The 20,136-nt window shown below is 39.7% G+C and overlaps 2 protein-coding genes across 4 annotated transcripts in view; both read right to left on the reverse strand.

Moving 5' to 3' along the window:
• Positions 1 to 3,417: 3,417 nt before the first annotated feature.
• On the reverse strand, positions 3,418 to 9,489 carry znf207b (zinc finger protein 207, b). Its single transcript, XM_063884029.1, has 10 exons — positions 9,334 to 9,489; positions 8,606 to 8,732; positions 8,318 to 8,456; positions 7,834 to 8,022; positions 7,361 to 7,436; positions 7,143 to 7,204; positions 6,641 to 6,780; positions 5,271 to 5,519; positions 4,739 to 4,895; positions 3,418 to 4,202 (listed from the first exon to the last, which is right to left on the reverse strand). Exons 1-10 carry the CDS (start codon positions 9,372 to 9,374, stop codon positions 4,051 to 4,053), a joined length of 1,332 nt encoding a protein of 443 aa, XP_063740099.1. The 5' UTR covers positions 9,375 to 9,489; the 3' UTR covers positions 3,418 to 4,050.
• Positions 9,490 to 13,483: 3,994 nt separating this feature from the next.
• Positions 13,484 to 20,136, reverse strand: part of rhbdl3 (rhomboid, veinlet-like 3 (Drosophila)) — a 47,065-nt gene continuing 40,412 nt past the window's right edge. For all 3 annotated transcript variants that reach the window (XM_063883096.1, XM_063883095.1, XM_063883098.1), the window contains 3 exons: positions 17,022 to 17,122; positions 16,259 to 16,319; positions 13,484 to 15,551 (listed from right to left, as the gene is read on the reverse strand). In XM_063883096.1, coding sequence (XP_063739166.1) covers positions 15,280 to 15,551; positions 16,259 to 16,319; positions 17,022 to 17,122 — 434 coding nt within the window. In that variant the 3' untranslated portion in view covers positions 13,484 to 15,279. The remainder of the gene's footprint in view (positions 15,552 to 16,258; positions 16,320 to 17,021; positions 17,123 to 20,136) is intronic.

The raw sequence follows: 20,136 nt of genomic DNA on the forward strand, positions 1-20,136 counted from the left end.
TAAGTTTCTATGTATTTATTTTTACACGAATACATGCGTCTTGAAGTAGCGTGTAGGTACAATGGGTAATAATACTTTCAATTCAGTTAAAACTTAGATAGATAGAATCGGAGGAGCAGGAACTTTATGGCAAAACACTGTTGGGTTTATTCGGAGCCTGAGAATTGACAAGACATTTGTGGTAGACACGAGTTGCCACAGCGGTTGCCTAATCAATTGTGAAGATCTCGACAATAGGAAAAGGTTTTTATTAGTTCCAAGTGGGTAATCAACATTCTTCAAATGCCAGACTAAACTAGCTCAGACAATACGTCTAACTTAAACTGTCATCTAGGTCACAATGAGGTGTTTACCGTAGCATAGTGGGCCAGATAAACTGGAGCTAGCTGTCCCTAAACAATAAAGCCAATCTTAGGTCAGCTTGAGCTTGTACCCACTGTGGGAACAACCAGGCTTAAGAAGCCCAGGCTGCCCCTCCTTAATGAAGATAAGAGCACCTGCAAGGCCGTAGAGCCAAGTCGAAGGAGGACAGAGAGAAGAGATGCAAATGAGCTAAAGATTTACAAGCTTACACAAAATATTCCCTAACATTGTGGAATGGCTAATATTTAATAAAAGCAACAACTCAACATTAGGAAGTATTCATACGTTAAAAAAAAAAACAAAACCATTGTTAAATAAATTGTTAGAATAGTTTACTAATATTATCTTCAATAACTTATTTCACAATAATAATCTGTATTCAAAAGTGTATATAATCCCTTGATGGCCACTGAAGGTAACATTTAATGAGTGACACCTTTTATTTTTATTACCATGGCTGTAGTAGTGCCATGGAAAAAAAAATACTGAAGTGAAGTGTCTCTCTCTCAAGTTTGCTAAATAGTATTTGCTATAATCAGGCTTCATACTCCAAATTATAGAAATCATGTAATATTGTAGAGTAAACTGTAAACAATAAATGTAAGTAGTGGAACAGATTTTCTCAAAATTGCTATCACGGAGAGTGGTGGATGTAGTGTGGATGCGAGGGGTTAATGCAATTCCCCCATAGTCCACTGCTCTCGCGCGCGCGCACACACACACACACACACACACACACACACACACACACACACACACACACACACACACACACACACACACACACACACACACACACACACACACACACACACACACACACACACACACACACACACACACACACACACACACACACACACACACACACACACACACACACACACACACACACACACACACACACACACACACACCACACACACACACACACACATCAAAAGAAAACAAAGTGACATCAAAATAATGATAATAATCATTTTTATTTTAAAAAGACAATAAATCTGACTGGACAATTGTTCTTTATAGATTGATAAGAATCGTGATAGACTTCTAGAAGTTTGATAAAAATATTTTCATCTAAAAATGAATACACATCAACTCCGTCACCCTACAGGAAATCCGCATGACGAATATGTGTACATTTAATACTCAAGTACATCTGAGCTTCTGTTTAAAGAGTCAGTTCACCCAAACGAATAAACAAAAACTACTTCACTTAACAGGAAGGATCAATGTTGGTAGTGTTGCTTTGATTGTATCTAGGTTGTTGTCCTCATACCACTTAAATTTTATTTTAAAGAAAATGTCCCTTTAAAAGGTTAAGTATGTTCTGTCGAATATCGAGACTAACAGGGACTTTCTCATCGAGTCCCATTCACAATAAGACCAAAACCTGTGTCATGAAGTCACAAGTAAGGGTTGCTTCATTTAAAAAGATAAAAGGGACACGTCTCAAATTTCACAAATGAATTTCAACTGCCAATCACTAGGATGACTCAAGACTTTGTTGTGTTTCGTTTCACGTGGCTCTGAATTCATAAACAATCTATTAGGCTGTGTTATTAAATGGAGGTGTGGAGTTGGAAAGACATTGGTGTTGACCAGGCAGGGTGGGATTTTATTGAAGTGAGTACATCTTTATGGGTTAAGGGAAACACTGTCTTCGATACGACTAGAGAAAATAGTTCATTTTCTCATTAAAAGGTGAGCTGACCCTTTAACGACACACACAAAAACTGACCATTTTAATACATTTCGTACTAGACAGAAAAAACATTAAAACTCAACATTTACATTTCAACGCCCAAGCCTGCGTACCTTTGATTAATTCAAATACAATTGTGTTAATCAAGGCATGCTCCTGTTATTAAATCAAAGTCTTAAACCAATAAATAATGTAACACAAGGCCTAGCATCCAGGTGTAGAGGATAGAGCCACACTATAATGAACATCAGGTACTTACTGGGTTTAACTGACCTGTCATGCCAGCTGAGTGCGTTTTAAGGCTGATATGGATGGGCTACAGACAACAAAAACAAATACAGAGCAGTAAGTGATATGTGCAGAGGGAGAAATAGTGCCACACTGAACACCTAGAGAAACGGCTCGTCATCGTGTCTTTGGGTTAATGTGTGCCTTCTAGATGTGTGCAGGAATAATGAAACTCCACCAAGGGATGACTTCTGATGATCATGAAAACCATTAAGAATAGAAAGGATGGGTAAAACAAAAAACACCCAGCAATACAAACCAGCGCTGCCGTATATACCAATCTAGCGTACGCTGCTTTTCGCTTAACCATCTCGAAATACATAGTAACGTCTCCGTTAGACATGGTGAGGGTCCCCTTGTGACCTCTGTCCCTACTTGCTCTATCCGTTTATTTTAACGTCATCTTTTTCTTTTCTCTGGTAGGAATGGACGCACAAGCAATTCAGGATAGTGCTGCTGTAAAGCAATACTAAACACAAACTAGGTTTTTATTTTATTTTCATTTTTTTAAACTGAGCTTCACAAAATTGGAATTTACCACAGAGCTGCTCCATTGCTGGGTTTGTTGTTTTGCTTGCCCCCTGTAGTGCATTATGGGACATGACTGAGCTAACCCAAAAAAAAAAAAACTAACATTAAAGCACTCATGCAGGTTTGAGAACTGATAAAAAAAAGGTTAATGAGTCAGGAATTCAATTTAGTTTCTCTTTTACCTGTGTAAATGTACTATATGAACAATATTTAATCTGCAGTTATTTCCATCATTATCATGAGGTAACATGCAGTATTTGGAACCAGAAGTTGGCCAACATCTTTGGGCTGGTTGCACACAAGCTTTGGGTAAAAGGAGTTTTTATTCTGTTTCTGAACGAACAATGCGTATTTAAAATGTCCAGTCTTATTGAGACGAGGTCAGGCGGATTCCTCAAAAAAATTGATGATGGCAAACTTGGTTTTTAAATACCTGATGAAAACCTGTAGTCAAACAGAGCCATAAGGGAAGAACACCAGTACAAACCTTCATCACTCACCTCCACGCACGTCAGGACAAACCAGCATTGGATTTCAAGATGTATTTTATTACAACAGATTCATAAAACATTACAAAGGATGCATACAGGTACCCCTTTGACCAGAAAATATTAAAAACAAACCTGAAATAAGGATAAAGCTAGAGACTGATGAGTCATGAGTTTATAACACTACTGAGCTGGAATCATCTTCATCACTGAGACCCTCACCAACCAAGGTTGGGGACGCAAGTCCAACAGCACCTAAGCGTGCTGTGAGGGCCTCAATCAAGCTATCGAAAAAAACAAAACAAATAATAATCAAATGTTTACAAGAGAAACTTGCCTTTGTAAGGGGTTGGTACGTTCATGTAACTCCAGCAGCTTCAAAAGAAATATGAATCATTTAACACTTCACCTCTATAAACCTGAGTGAAACCTATGGGGGAAAGAATATATCCTCACATGTAATCAAAAGACAACATAACTTTCAGGAAGTTGAGTGGTGTTTGGCTGTCTCCAATAAAGATGTTACATTAAATGTCCATTAGTTCTAATAAACAACGCTTGTCTTCACCACCACTGGTCTTAATGCTCTTTGCTTGCAGCTAGGTTTCAAAAAGCACAAGGATGAGAGAAAGGTGTGAACCTCAAACCTAATGCGCCGGCTGCTTTGCTGCTTCAGTAGCGTCCTGCCGGAGACATGACGGGCGGCCTCATGCCCATGGGAGGGCCTCCCTGGTAAGAAGGCACCATAGGAGGACCCTGCCCATAAGGAGGCATCCCCCCAGGCATGTAGCTGGGCATGCCCTGAGGAGGGGCACCATACTGACCTGCAGGGAAGCACAGGGAGAGCACAATGCATCACTGCGGCATTTCAAAGGTTCAGCCATTCATGTCAATAAAATACCGCAGCCTATTTACATTAATCCCAGAGCAAACGTTTCTATTTCAAGCAAAGCAACAGTTTTAAATTTAACTAAAGCTCTTCATATCTCAAACATATACAGGGAGGGGTGACCAGAGAGTGATTAGGTGGTCGCAGAAGACCCGAGCTAGTGCCCAGTATGGACCATTTGCTGATTAAATGTCTCTTTTTCCCCACACTTCCTGTCTCCCTCTCCACAATTACGATCAAATAATGGCATTTAATTGTCTTTGAAATATTTATTTATTTAGGTTTTTAAGAACTACTTATTTAAAAAGGAAAGAAGTGGTGAAAAAAAGGCTCCAGTGCAACTGTGGACCAGGGCAGCAATAATTGACAACATAATAAATGGTTGCGATAATAATAATAATATAAAAACTCAAAAGGTTTGTAATGTGATGGGTATTTCTGACATCGATTTCAAAACAACCATTCCCTTACCATGCATGGGATGCCTCATGCCGGGCTGCTGTGGTGGCATTCCTTGCTGTGGGGGCATTATCCCGCCCACAGACACCACCGGGGGAGCAGCCACATGGGCCTGACCCTGCCGGGCCGTGAGACGCTGGTAACGAGGCAACTGTGCCTTCATCTCTTCCTGTTGGCGGGGACAACACACAGAGCAAACACTCAGACTACAGAAACACTGTTTGGCCCCTCACAGTACAAAGTTAAACACTCACACAAAAATGATGAGGAGGGGCAATGTTGGCGTGGCCTGATTTAAAACTGACCATTTTTAAGTTCAGAAGCATCTTCTATAAAGTTACTAAGTCAAAGTAAGAATGAACAATCTTAACCCCTGGCAGATTTCCCCTTAATATCCTACTTCCTGATTGTTATGTTATTGACATTCACAACACGACTGATGGTTAATACTGAGCCAACCCATTAATCAATATACGTACTATATTATATATATCATTCATTACTTACTGTGAAAAGGGCAAAATAGAAAGCTCAAGCGACTTACCAGTGAGATATCCTCATCAGGATGGATCAACTTACTAGTTGCACTCGTGGTGGTGAGGGTGGCGGGCTTGGTGGCCACTGTGGCCGGGGGTTTGGCCACAGTGCCGCTAGAGGGATTAGAAGAAGAAGTGGAAGAGGAAGAGGAGACAGAGGGCTGGGTGTAGGCAGGGAATGTTGCTTTGGGAAGGTCAGAGGAGGCGGCGGTACTGTGAGGGTTTGAAGCTGGAACTCCTGAAGTGCTCTGCTGGGCCTGTGCAAAGACACAACGCAGGTCACTGATGGGTGGTCCCAACTTCCCATGACACACAAACTTTCAAATACAAGTCCTTAATGCACTATAACTGTCAAAATCATTACGTTATAGATTACTAGAAACATATAAAGCCCAACAATCAATTTTAGAAAGATTGCCTTTTAAATTCCATTAATTTTTTTACATTTTGTCATTCTAGTGATGTAGTATTTGGGTTTCACTTTAAAATGTAAAATATCTTCCCAATGAATCATTTGACTTTGTTTTTGAGGATCACAACAATTGCCCGATAAAGTTACACCGTTTAGTTCCAACAATCATTGGAAGAGAAACTCATTCTGACCAATGGATAGACCTTTAGAGTTCAAATTGTGGGGAAACACTGGCAGTGTGTGATGCACCGCTGCAGCGTACAAAAAGCATCGAGAGTTAGAATGGCAGAATGCATGCTTCAGAGGGTCTGGGTTGGGAATGATGTATGATAATATAAATGTAAATCGATTGTTATGCCTCATTCTGCATTATTTAAAAAGACACATGCACAGTAATGACGCTCACAAACTAAATAAATATGTCAGTTGTTGTCAGGGATAATGATCCTCTGACACCAACATCATAGCCAATGTTGATGCACGAGGCAAACACGGTTACGTTATTATCTTAGTTTAACGGACAGAGTAATTCCATAAGCAACATGCAGCTGCCACAGCCTGAGTCAGAGGCCTGTCTGTGAGCATACTTGTGGCGTGTTAGGAAAGGGAGGCTGGGAGGAGGCAGACTGAAGGTCTGCAGCTGGAGAAGTAACAGCTGCTGTGCTGCACACAGCACCCATCTGCAGCATGGTGGAAGAGATCACAGTATTGGCACATAACATGTCCACATACTATGCAAATGTAATTATGAGTACAAAATATAATACATAATAATGGCACTAATTTAAAAATTAAATGGGGGGGGGGGGGGGGATAGTGAAACTGCCGACTTCATACAAGAGGAACCAAGTGTTGCGAAATAAAATAACGTCGCTGAGTATCGTGTTCCTAAGAAAACAGAATTTAAACTTTAATAATGACAGAAACAAAACTAAACACACTGAAAAGTGTGTGCATGTTGCCCACCTGTGCTGCACTGGGGAACAGAGGTTTGGAGATGGTGGGCTGGGCCCCCGGTACCGCCGGTCGACTGGCCATCGCTCCGGCTGCGGCAACCTGGGCCATGTGGGGCATCCCCGGCCTTGGAGCCATGTGAGGTGGCATTCCTAAACATCAACAAGATAGCTCAATTAACCCTTCAGCCAGCAGTGCATTGAAAATCCCCAAAAGATAAATAAACAAGGAACGCACAGAAGGAACGATCACTTAAAAGACCGGTGTCTGTCGATAGAAACTGGCAGTGTGAAATCATTCACCTAACAATTCTTTTTTACATTTGCCTAACCCTCTCAAAATGTATGCAACAAGAATGTCACTATTTGCTATGACCATAATACAAAAATATTATTGGGTGATTGCTACAAAAAGGCATAAACATTATGACAAACTATAACTTAAAACAATTTATTTTTGGAATAGATTTTACATTTCTCTTCTAACCCCAATCTAAAATACAACCACAACTCACCGTGTGGCATACCAGGCATCCCTGGCATCATGGGAGGCATCATTCCACCCATTGGCATCATGCTGCAAAAGGGAATAGGATTATTTAGTGTTACTGTCATTACAATAGAATGGGATCCGACAATTACCAAAAAACAAAACAGAAGTATGAGCATATCATTAGGATTCAACTAAAGAAGCATGAATATGGAATAACGTTGTCAATGAAACATCTCTTACCCTGGTGGCATTCCGTGCATGGCATGGGGCATGCCGTGCATCATGGGAGGAACGCCCGGCATCATGGGAGGCATGCCTTTAACAATGAGGGAGAGGACATTTTCTGTTTACTATAAACTCAACACTCAGGCAGCTACACGTCTAGGAAACACAAGGATACATGTGCAGTAATCCCCATCTCTTTCCCTGCTGATTCATCTACATTTTTTAATAAATTGCAAGTCTAAACGTGTCACACTGTGGATGCGTCATACCAATAACACAGTATCAGGTATTAACTTTACATTGCAAACAGAAACCAGGACTTAAATAGCTTTATAAACAGCTTATTTAAATGCAGAGATTTGATGAACATGTAGTTATTTTTGATTGGTTTGGATCAAACTGACAAAATAAAAAAGGTTGTTCATTTTTGGGGGAAATTTCAGTTAGTGAAGATTCCCAACTTGTGCTTTTCACTAAGGGATCCTTGCCTTGATATCCTCCAGGGTGCATCCCAGGTACGCCAGCCACAGGAGGCATCCCAAGCTGGGCCATTGGAGCAGCGTAGCCTTGCTGGGGCTGGACAGCAGCAGCCTGCGGAGCTGACGGTCCTGCTTCATCATCATCATCGTCGTCCTCATCAGAGTCGTCCTGATTGTTCGACTTCTTCTTTTGACTCTCTAAAATGAAAAAGATACGGTTAACAAAGGAACCTAAGCTTTCACAAAAACACTTGAAAGCTGGTTTAAATGAAATTGCAGAGCATTTTAAAAACAAATGAGTTGTATCATACATGATAAAAGAAGGTATATTCCAAGATTAACCCTCAACTACCCATCATGGCTCTAACTACAAAAAGCATCTCCCTTAACCCTAAATCATTCCAAATACACAAAATCAATCCAAAATGTAAGTAAACAATACATTCGGAAATATAAGCTTTTATTCTAATAGGCATGGAAAGAACATACAAACCTTGTGATTTCTGTTCTAATGTCCGTCTTCTTTCCTGCATGTCTTTCTCTGGAATCCCCTCCATACCATAGATCTCCAGCTCAATGTCAACTCTTCCAGGAATTGCATTTGGTACACTGTCAATCGTCTCTTTGTGTACCTGAAACGCATGCAAAGTGAGCCAGTGCATATTCATTACTAGAGAGAACACCTATTGTCCACTGTATGATCATTTATAGCTTTATTTTGACTAAAACGTTACAAGAACTATGAAATAAACCAGAGTAAAAAGACAAAAAAGCTACCCACCTGCATGCAATGAATCGCCAAGCCTGGGCCTGTGTACAACTTCTTGTGGCAAATATGGCATTTAAAATGCTTTGCCTTCTGATGCTGGATGAGGATCTTCTCATCATCAAAGTCTCGATTACAGTACCTGGAGAAAGTAGTTAAGGAATGTGTCGGAAGAGGAAACATGAACAAATACAAAGCAGCATCCCAGTTAGTCAGAGAATCAAAAGCAAACCTTCAAAACAAACCTTTATGCTGCCTAAATAAGCTCCGAGGTGTAACGTGAGTCCTAACCCCCTTTCGTGGTGAATGACGAGTAGAAAAACTGCGCGATTACTCAACATCCCTGAAATAAAAAGGTTTCACTCTTAACTGCCCTGAACCTTGAATCACACCGTTTAACGTTAATGCTAACCCGCATCATCAATGCATGGCTAACATGTTAGCTAGCTAACCTCGGAGCGGAGGTAGCTAGCATTACTTTCCTTTCAGCAATCCAGTGAATTTAACGCAACTTCCTAACAGATACATGTAGTCGAAGCCGAGACCCATATTAAATAAACACTGGAAAAAAAGTAACCTTCAAAACGATTTGCAAGACTCCAAAGCCAAATGATTGGGCTAATGAGAGCTTACAAGCCGATAACACCTCCGAGAAGCTAGCTTATAGGCCTTCCTTTTGTCAAGCTAACGATTAGCTTCTGGTATTTCTACGTTGCTATGTTGTCATTCAGTCAAAAGGATACCAGCACCATGGCTTCATCTGCTTCTTCTTCTTTCGCCCCATTGTAAATGGATAATGAAAACGATGTCTTACAACGTGAAATAGTAGTCTTATTATCTGTTTGACAACAGCATGCTGTAGTCCCGTAACAACGCCGAAAATGGCGCTTTGATGGAGGAAGTTGTAGTGGCGAAAATATACGTCAGGTCAAAGACACGCCCCTAGTTCAGTAGAGGGGATGTAATGTTGTGATGACTGAAAACATGCCCTTGGTATGGATATGTTGACCATAGTTCAGCAGGGAAATGTTGGTACTTGAGCAGCCCAACATTGAAGATAAGATATACAAATGTATGTTTAATTCAAGGAAACGCAAGGCAAGTTTATGCATATAGCACCTTTCAACGCAAGGCAACTTAAAGTGCTTTACAAAAATGACAATCATCCAAAAGCAAAGAGAACAACATATTCAGTATAATTCAGTATGAATTAATGACAAGAATGTATTCAAGTAGGGTCAAAATACAGAAGTCTGACAGAAGTTGCTCAGATAAATGTTTAAAATGTTGTACAGAGAGAGTCACTCCCTCATACATGCCTTCTGGAATTGTTGCACAATTAAAGTGTGGGGGTTTGGGGATGCAATAATTTTCATCAACTTTGTTGTTCTTTTATGAAGCATTTATTAATAGTGTTTAATTTTTACTCTGTCTGTATTTCAATTTTATTCAATTATAGTGACATTTTGTGTCATATTCAAATGTTGAATGTAGTGTATTCAAACCCCAACTCATTTAGTAAAAATTAATGATACAAAATCTAATTTGTGAAGTTGAGTGACCAACTTAAACAGAGACATCAGAGTATGTTGGGGCTTTTTCAAAACTTTAAGTCATATACAGTGGTATGCAAAAGTTTGGGCACCCCTCTGAGATTTCATGACAATTTTCTTTTCCTTTATAATAGAAGATCACAGCAACAACATTTGTTTTCCTACAAAGATGTAGACGTTTTAGTGTTTTCCAGACCAAAATTCTTAGGGTAGCATTACATAGTTTTATTATAATAAAATAAAATGCAAAAAATGGGATGTGCAAAAGTTTGGGCACCCTTATAAATAGCATTCATTTCAACACCTGTACGGATTTATAGCTGACAGGTTGCTGCACAAAATTGCTTTGATTAGCTCATTAGACCTTCAATTACAAAGACAGGTGGAACCAATCATGAAAAAGGCTATTTAACATAGGTAATAGCTGGCTGTGCCTGGCCTAGGTTCTTTCTTAGGGAGTGGCAAGATGGGGACCTCAAAACAACTCTCCACTGACCTGAAAGCTAAGATAATCCAACATTATAAATTAGGAGAAGGGTACAAAAAATTATCTGACAGGTTTAAACTGTCTGTCTCCACAGTCAGAAACGTAGTTGTGAAATGGAAGGCCACAGGAACAGTCCGTGTGAAGGAAAGATGTGGTAGGCCGACAAAAATAGGGGAAAGGCACAGGCGAAGGATGGTGAAAATGGTCACAGAGAAGCCACAGACCACCTCCAGAGAACTACAACAACATCTGGCTGCTGATGGTGTAGTTGTTCACCGTTCCACAATCCAGCGTACTTTGCACCAGGAAGAGCTCATTGGAAGGGTGATGTGCAAAAAGCCTTTCCTGAGTGTTAATCACAAGAAGAGTCGCATGAGGTATGCAAAAGCACATCTGGACAAGCCAGAAGCATTTTGGAACAAAATACTGTGGTCAGATGAGACCAAGATTGAGTTATTTGGTCATAACATGAACAGGTATGCATGGCGAAAAAAACACACTGCATTCAATGAAAAGAACTTGTTGCCCACTGTAAAATTTGGTGGAGGATCTATCATGTTATGGGGCTGTGTGGCTAGCACAGGTACTGGAAAACTTGTTAAAGTTGAGGGCCACATGAATTCCTTACAGTACCAGGAGATTCTTGACAAGAATGTTCTAGAGTCAGTCACAAAGTTGAAGCTACGCCGGGGTTGGATTTTTCAGCAGGACAATGATCCTAAGCACCGATCAAAATCCACCAAGGAATTCATGCAGAAGCACAGGTACAATGTTCTGGAATGGCCATCCCAGTCCCCAGACCTTAACATCATTGAAAATGTATGGATTTATTTGAAGAAGGCTGTCCATGCACGGAGGCCAAGAAACCTGACTGAACTGGAGACGTTTTGTGTGGAAGAATGGGCCAAAATACCACCTGCCAGGCTTAAGGGACTTGTCTGTGGCTACAGGAGGCGTCTACAGGCCGTTATTGCAGCAAAAGGAGGCAATACTAAATATTAATGGAATTATTTCTTAGGGGTGCCCAAATTTATGCACATGCCTATTTTTGTTTGAATGCACATAAACATGTTTCTGTTTGACCAATAAAAGTTATTTCACTACTGAGATGTTTCTGTTACCATAAGGTATAACATATGTTAAAATGAAGTTGCTGCTTCAAAAGCTCAGCAAGTGACAAACTGATGCAGTGGTTTTCCTAAGGGGTGCCCAAACTTTTGCATACCACTGTAACTGTGGCAGCCCATACAAGAAAACATTATACACCAATAATGAAAATATTTGCATAAATGTAGTTGATATGTGATCACATTTAGCAGAAGTCATAGTCCCCCACAGTCAGGAAGGCAGACTAAACATCGCAGAGGAGCACTTCCTTGTTGATAAAAAAACATGGTAACTATTGTTTAAATAAAACAAGTGATGTTGTAGTTGGTAAAGTTAGGCCCATTTTCTTGACATGCTGCTTGGAAGCTTAACCTAAAATAGTACTATCATGTATAGTGTATTGACTGAATATACAAAGGTATTACTATTAAAACAGAAGGTTGCAAAATCTGAGTCTGCAGTGGGCCAGAAAAAGTGAACAAGTGTTGCTTTTTGGGGGTAGATGTTCTAAATTCAATTATGTACCCCTATATATTAAATATTGAATATGGAGAGAATGAATGACAATACATTCTACTTACATGCACAGCATACAATTGCAACTTGTAATTCTGTCAGCGTCCACTTGATGGAGACAGCGGTGCAGATATAGAAACTGGGTGTAGCTTTTTTCACAATTTCTTCCATTCCAATTAAGGGATATCCTAATGCCACATCATTCACTACTTTTTAAGACAAATAGTTTTCTATCAGCCATTCAACACTAACATTGTCCCAAAGCAAAATAGAGTATAGGTTATTTTCAGTCAGCCCAACTTGACTAAAATTCATGAGAGACACTTTTCTGAACATACTTTTACTTCATCCATGGTTATAACCGCAACTGTAATTGGACTAATAATATCTAAAAACCAAAACCTTTAAGATGAAGGTCCCTGTAATTCAGTCTTGTATGAGGGTCTGTGACCTAATGTGTATCAATTTAAGGAATCTTACAGGAATAAGCATGAGAATCACTGATCTGTGCAAACTGTTGAACTGTACCCTGCTTCTTGCCTGTAACTTAAAAGATGTGAAATGAAAACTTGGCCAAATTGTAAATGCTGCTCTCAGCGCCTTTAAGTTGGAAGCTTTTTGCTTTGTTTATGTTTGGTCCGTATTTATGTATATAATGTGAACATTTAATAAAAATCTAAATGACAAAAAATTGCTCCTTTCAGCAAGCAACATACATGCAAGTGACAATTCACACAGATTCCCCTTCAGCTTGATTTGCTCTGTCTTTCTCACCAAGGTGAATGATTACTTCTGGAATTGGAGATTTATGAAGGGGAAACACAACTGAGGCGGCTTTCCTTGGCTGCCTAATGAATTTTTCATTGTGTGTGTTCAAAAATGCTACTCTCCATATGGTTGTAGTGGCTAGACAGAGAAGACGTTCAGTGACAGCTTAAGGAGTCTCTTCTCTGAATGAATTATGGCATATTCTTGTATGCTCGCACCTTTCATTGATCACTTTGACGTCTGCTTTTTTCCACACAGGGTCTTATCCCCGCTTTCCAATCTGTGGTCCTGAGCTGTCTTTAAACACTTGGAAATAAAAATTGAGGTGAATCTGGTTTCAAGAACACTTTTCTCTGCACAATGGGGGTGATTCATTTCCTGAAAATATCGACTAAACATGTTATGTGTGTATGCGTGCATTTGTGATATAAATAAAAGCAAAGAAATATATTTTTTGTTTCTGTATAAAACTGTTTAATGTACTCCAGTATGTACATATCAAATCTACAAAATATGAACAATGTTAAAATATTATCAGCTATTTACCCCCTCAATCATGTTTGTGTCATAGCCCTTATTATATACAACCCCATACTACCTTTAACACATTTTTAAATACGATAGCCTACATACAAGATATAGCTAACATATCACAATGCAGACCGACCAAACAATTTACACAAAATACCAATAATCACCAAGTAGATAAAAAAAAATCCACAGCAAATGCATGTTAAAATATTAATCTGTATATAATTACATTATAATAATGTTTGTGCGAAGCAGTTACGAGCGTAACATGAGGTTAAAGTACAGTACAGTTTGAGACTTACAGCTTAGGGCTGGGGTCGTTTTCTATCCCAGTTCAATCAATTAACAATTTGCGTTGTGACAGGAAGTAATGAGGGAGCATTGATTTACTTCTTTCCCCCAAAGCCTCCTGATATGAGGGAAACGACCCCAGCCCGGATGTAGTCGAGGTCAGGCATGTGTGCTCTTCTATGTTTGGTAATGAGAAAAAGACTAGATTTCTTCAAAATGGCCCAGTTGTCCACAGTGGTAAATGTTGCTTTAGCCTGATCCCATCTGCCGTGATTCACCTGCTCGCCATCAATAAATACATTGTTGCCACTTCATCACTATGTTTAACCAATCACAAACAATTACTGCAAATGCCCAGAGGGGACAAGAAAAGCACAAACATTTGACTTCCTTTTTGGGTTGCCCCAAGGTTTTCAGAACATATTAGATTAATATTGCTTACACAAAAACAATTATTTTCGGGGGATATGCTCTTTCCCTCCAGTGCTTGAAGCAGTGTCTTGGCATCGTATTTGAAAGCTTAAAAGTCTAAATGGCACTTCTGCTTCTTTTTTTTAATCTGTATGCACAACTGTCACACTCCTTGCACACAAAAAAGTCAAAAGACACACATTTAAGGTTTGAATAGTGTTGACACAAAAAAGAATCTGCTGGGCAAGTGTCAAATGACTGAGGCAACACTGAATAGTAACCCACACTTTTCTTCAAGGATAAATTCATAACTTTTGAAAGTTGCGGTAGCCTATGTACTCGTTGCTTTCCCTACATTTTTGGGGAGGTTTGGCTATCTTACTGTCTGTTTAACCTTAACCTCTCCTGCTTATAAGCTGCTTGAAATGATGACAAAACACAGACTAAGTCTACATTTTCTCATGACCTTATTCTTCATTTACTGATGATAAGGCTGCAGACAGAGTACAGGATTTTCAGAAACTCTTCTTTCTGAAAACAGTTTATACTGCAGGGTTTTACTGCTGTCGTAAAACACAAGAGGCGACTGTGCAGAAATACTTTCATCTGGCTGACGTCTCCATGAGAAGGCACCGTTGGATTGCGAAAGGTTAGGCAGAGGAGGTTTAGCAAGGTTTACAGGACTGTTCCTGTTTGTTCCTGTTGCGTTAGATCCGAGGCTTCTCATTTGTCATCATACTGTCTAAAAATGTCCCGCTGACTGTTACTTTTTAAACAAATGCAAAAAGAAAGATGTTGATAAAGAGCAGGCTGAGGTTAACTTGTATGGTAAGCGAAAACAATGGCAACATTTAACCAGTAAAGAACAGGTGGGCCAAAACTAACCGGCAACCATGGGTTACTGTATTTCAGGTGCATCGCTGCATCACAGAGTATCAGGGCTGGGGTGACTCATCAGGTGGCAAGGTATCTACCGATGGAGAAATAATAGGGATACAGTGTCAACTCTGCCTCTAATAATGAAGTCACGGTGGTGGAGGCAGTCGCACGTCAAGCAAGCTGTAGGCAAAGATGTTCCAGAAGACAGCGCAGAGCACAAACACGGTGTAGACGCAGAAGAAGATCCAAAACAGGGACTGCTCCTGGAGTCGCTGCTCATAGTTCTGCAGGACCACTACACCCAGCGTCAGCCCAACCATCACCCCTCCCAGGTGAGCTACGAAGCTGGGATTGGGGCATGGAGGAAAGGCCGGGGGGTAGAAGCGCAGCCACACTGCCCGACCAAACTCTACACTCACTGTGAGCAGACAGAGGGAGACAAGGAAAACACAATGTTAGCAAGGTGGGTTCTTAGTATTAACTATTGCACTTGTCAAAATGTAATAAAACAATGAGGAATTTATGGTTGCCTTTATTTTGTTAGCAACTACTATACTGGGCCAAAAAATACTTATTTTTACTAAAACGACTCAGGGAGGTTAACTTAAGAGTTTACTCGGTAGATGTGTCAAACACAAGTTGTTGAAATATATTAACATAAATAAATTAATTCATTTAATTCATCAGCTCACTCAGTGTTTTGGGTCTCTGTCACAGGTCACAATGTAGTAATTAGTCTGCTTGCTATTAAACAATATAAGTAAGTAAACATACCACTACTTTTTTCACCTCATTTTGTTTGTATTTGTATCTTGGAAAAGAGGAAAGAAAATACAAATATGATCTTGTCCACTTCACAGGCATGTATCCGAGGCAGTAAATAACTGAAATCCTACACTGCCGTGTTCAGTGGGACTTATTGAAACATCCTCAATATGCTGAAGCTGCAATGCCAGAAATGTTTATGTTGCTGTCTTTGGATTAAAATCACTTTTCTCTTATAAGGAAACTGCTGTGAGATTAATGGTGAAGGAATAGCTTGACAAACAGATTAAAAGGTGTTGGTTGAAAAATGATTCTTAAGTTGAGGTGAAAGGGCAGTGATTAGTTTTTATTCAGACTTACTGCAAACCAGAGCCATGGCCATCCGGAATAACTTAAACTGACACTTCATTCCCGACCAATTCTACAGAAAGAGAGAGAAAGAGAGAGTGAAGTCATTCAAAAGGTCATTTCAAGATCTGGTGATGAAGACAAAACAAAGTGTGAGAAGGTCAAGTCCTTCTCAGACAGAGGCACACATGCTGACATGAAAGGACATGAGATCTTGCCCTCTGTCTCAATTCACCTCAATTTGGAAAGCCGCGGAGACAGTCTGACCCCCAATCTGTTTTTGCCCTGTTAGATAATACGATTTCAGCAAAGAGGAGATAGGAAAACGGTAACAATGTGGTGGAGGGTTTAGCAGCTACAAAATAAGTACCATATTACACATAATGGATGTTCACCTGGGTGCGTTTTGCCTAACGTGTTTATATGACACATGATGGGTAGTTCTGACCACACAGAGCAGATGTAAGAGAGGGCAGTAGGATGTGATTTCTTCAAAAACTGATGGCCAAAGTGAGGTATGTATGGCATCTGTAGATAGAGCAGCACCTGCTGGGCCCCAAAACAGGCTGCTTTGATGCTCTGATGATGTGGCAAAGCTCTGTGTGACAGGGCGACTGAGTGATGTGATAACCATCCACACACACAAAACAAAACAGACACACACATATAAATTGCTTCTCATATTGTGTAATTATATGTTATGTTCTTCCCAGCGAAAGCATCTCACAGGATTGTACATAAGTAACAATCAAAAGCTTAATTCTTGAAAACCTACCATTACTACGTTGGCCAAATGTGCTGAGACCAAAGCGTACACTCCTCCAGATGAGCCGACCACCGGAGCCGTCATATCGGTGACAGACACTGCCAGAGACCCTGCAGTGGTGATGAAGGAACACGCTTTAGGATAATAAACAATAAAAAGCATACTTGTATCATCAACATCCTAAAAAAAAAGCAAGTCTGGGTAGGATTTTTGTAGGTTCACCAATATTACCGAGCAACAAGTAGCCTACTTATGTTATTCTTTGTTAAAATGAATATATTGATAAAGCATCTATGAAATGTTCAGAATTTTTGGGGTGGATCTGTATTCTCTGATGACGAATATGTCATATAATCAAAAGCTCCAGAACAGCATATTAGATCTTTGGGTGAGAATATTTAGTCAACTAAACTAGATTTGTTTTCACTGGCAGTCAGCTTTTTTGGTTCTATAATGCTATAGAATAATAAATGATGAAGTGCATTATCTCTATGTTTGAAACGTGCCTTGTGCTTCAATCTTTAGTCTGAGCTTTCACTTTTTGTCCTTATTTTTCCCTTAGAGGATCATACTGGCAATCACTTTGACTATGTGACCAACTTAAACTGTTTTTGTACACGCCATAACCCTTTTCCATAAAAAACATCCATTTTGAAAGGCATAAAGACAGTTTACTTCTCGCTATTCAATGCGGTTGTGTTTTGAATAGTTCTTCATGAAAAGAGGGTTGCTCACACTGTACCAGCACACACTTGGATTTATGTAAAAACAAATGCATTCAAACCAAGTGGGCTTCGGCAAACAAAAACATTCTCTCTTTAACACCTTGGTACCAATTCATCACATTCACAAAAAACCCAATCAAGCATTCAGGAGTTTAAATGTGGGGACATTCAGAGACAGAGTCACAAGAGGAAATGTGTTCTCACTGCAGTTTGAGTGTAAGAGTAAAGATAAAAGAACAGAGGAGAGGGATGTGTTTTGTTGGACGATTCATTTACACAAACACAAACTTTCTCATCGTCTCTCTTTGCTTTTTTTCTGTCCTTCTTCTTTATCTACTGTGCATACGCTCTTGATCATATTTTCCTTTCCATATCTCGACGGTTCTGACCTCTGTAGTTTATGAGACACAACAACCCACGGTCTTCCCACTCTATCGCTCTCTCTCAAATACAAATACAGTTGGTTTGCAAGACATTATGTATGCAAGTATACATACATAATGTGGTACCACTGTCAATTTCCATTTCTTTTTAGTCTTGAAGCAACCGTATGGATAAAGATAACACTGCTTGCTGGTTTTTAAACAAGCTAATGAAGTAAGTTATATTATATTGAGAGATTGATCCACATTTTGACAAAGGTTTTTCTGTCTCTGTCTCTGTCGTCTCCAACAATGTTTTTAGTTGTGAAAGTGAGTTTTCATGTTTTATCAGTAAGTTTCGGGTGTGACCCTAATATCTCATCATATTAAAATAACAATAAAAGGTTGAATGAAAAGATTAGGCATTAAACTACACTATAAAGCGGGCATTTCTTTGCAACTGTTCCTAGATGAGGAATGGGGATACACAGCAGACAGTCCAGAGGGAATTAAATGAAGTTGGAGCGAAAACTGATCCTGGGGTTCACAAAAGCACAAAAGTTCATAAAGGCATTTCCACATCGACTGAGTGCAAATTGTATAAACCCTGATAAAAATGAATCTATTTCATCTTTACATGTGTCCTAATAATAATAATAATATTAGGTTGGCCATCTCAAGGATATATTGAGTGTATTACAACTGTTCCTGATCAATCAAATTAGCTTGATTATCCACACAATGTAGAGAACCTTTCAGCACAGGTGATTATTGTGCTGTTTCTGATATGTGACATGTGAAAGAAAAGGACTTTTCAAAAGCAGGTTACATTTAGCCCCCAAATAAGAGTTTCTTCTTTCGTCTAATATGTCTAATATGTGTCCCTGTCAGGTTAATGAACCCAAATGGCAGCAAAGCAAGGTGATATTATACCAGCCTTTGACTCGCTCAATTAACACTGCAGGTGAATCTAAGTAAGTGAGTACACCCAGAAACACCCACAAACGTTCCTCTCTTTACCAGGAAAAAATTAAGCATGCAAGGGATTGAATCCTTTCCCTTCTACATCAAATCGATTCTCAAAGTAAATACCAAAAGATTTTTCTATAAGAACAGAGACTTGTTTGTAGTATAAAGTGTAAATGTATCCACCCCAAAAGTGAGACCTGCTCCATAAATGAGAGTTTATTGAAAATCAGGCCAGTAGTTTTTCCCTAATCCTGTTTACCGAAAAAAAAAAAAAAAAAAAACACCTCCATGGTGCCGGTAAAGAAACACAAATTTGAATTATGACCCCCATAAATACATTTGAGCTGTAATATGCACAGAGGATATCACTCCCTAGGTTACACCCTTTGTTAAGCCCTCTACATTTCTTCCTTCCTCCTCTTACACCCACGCCCTCAAACACCTGGTTCAGGACACCTCCACCTCTGTAGTTTAGGAAGTGTATCTTGGCAGGATGACCTCCATCCCTCTAATTAACTTGGCTTGATATCATTATTTTAGTTTTGGTTGCATGTGCAAACAAACACACACCACAGACAAGGACACAGTCTCTCATTGTTCCCCAGCACGCCCCAGGAGGCCTGCAGTGTTTTAGAGTCGAGAAGCGGCATCTCATTTATATTGGCTGTTCATCCTAACTGCAGGGACAGAAATGGTAGCATGATGGGTGATAATAATACACATCAGCACTCATAATGATAAAGGTCAACAGTTTGGTTGCATGTTGATTTGACTGAATCTACAAAGTCATACGATGAGATGAGTCTGAGATTTGTTGACTGACTTTGACTGTCTCTATGGTTTACTTTTCTTGTCTACATGTCTGTTTTGTCCCTCATTTCCCTAATCCTCTGATGAAACACTTGCTGCTGCTCCCGTCTTCTGCTCTTTGTAAAGGCAGATCTGTGTCTACATATTTGTACGTTGTTCAAATTCAGTTATTTTGTGTTTACATGCAAGTCCATTGTTTCCATTATACTGTCAGAGTTTGTGTTGGCCCCAGAGGGCCATCGACCCCTCTCTGAGTCA

Source organism: Eleginops maclovinus, chromosome 5 (assembly GCF_036324505.1).
Source record: "Eleginops maclovinus isolate JMC-PN-2008 ecotype Puerto Natales chromosome 5, JC_Emac_rtc_rv5, whole genome shotgun sequence".
In the NCBI taxonomy this organism is placed as follows: domain Eukaryota; kingdom Metazoa; phylum Chordata; class Actinopteri; order Perciformes; family Eleginopidae; genus Eleginops; species Eleginops maclovinus.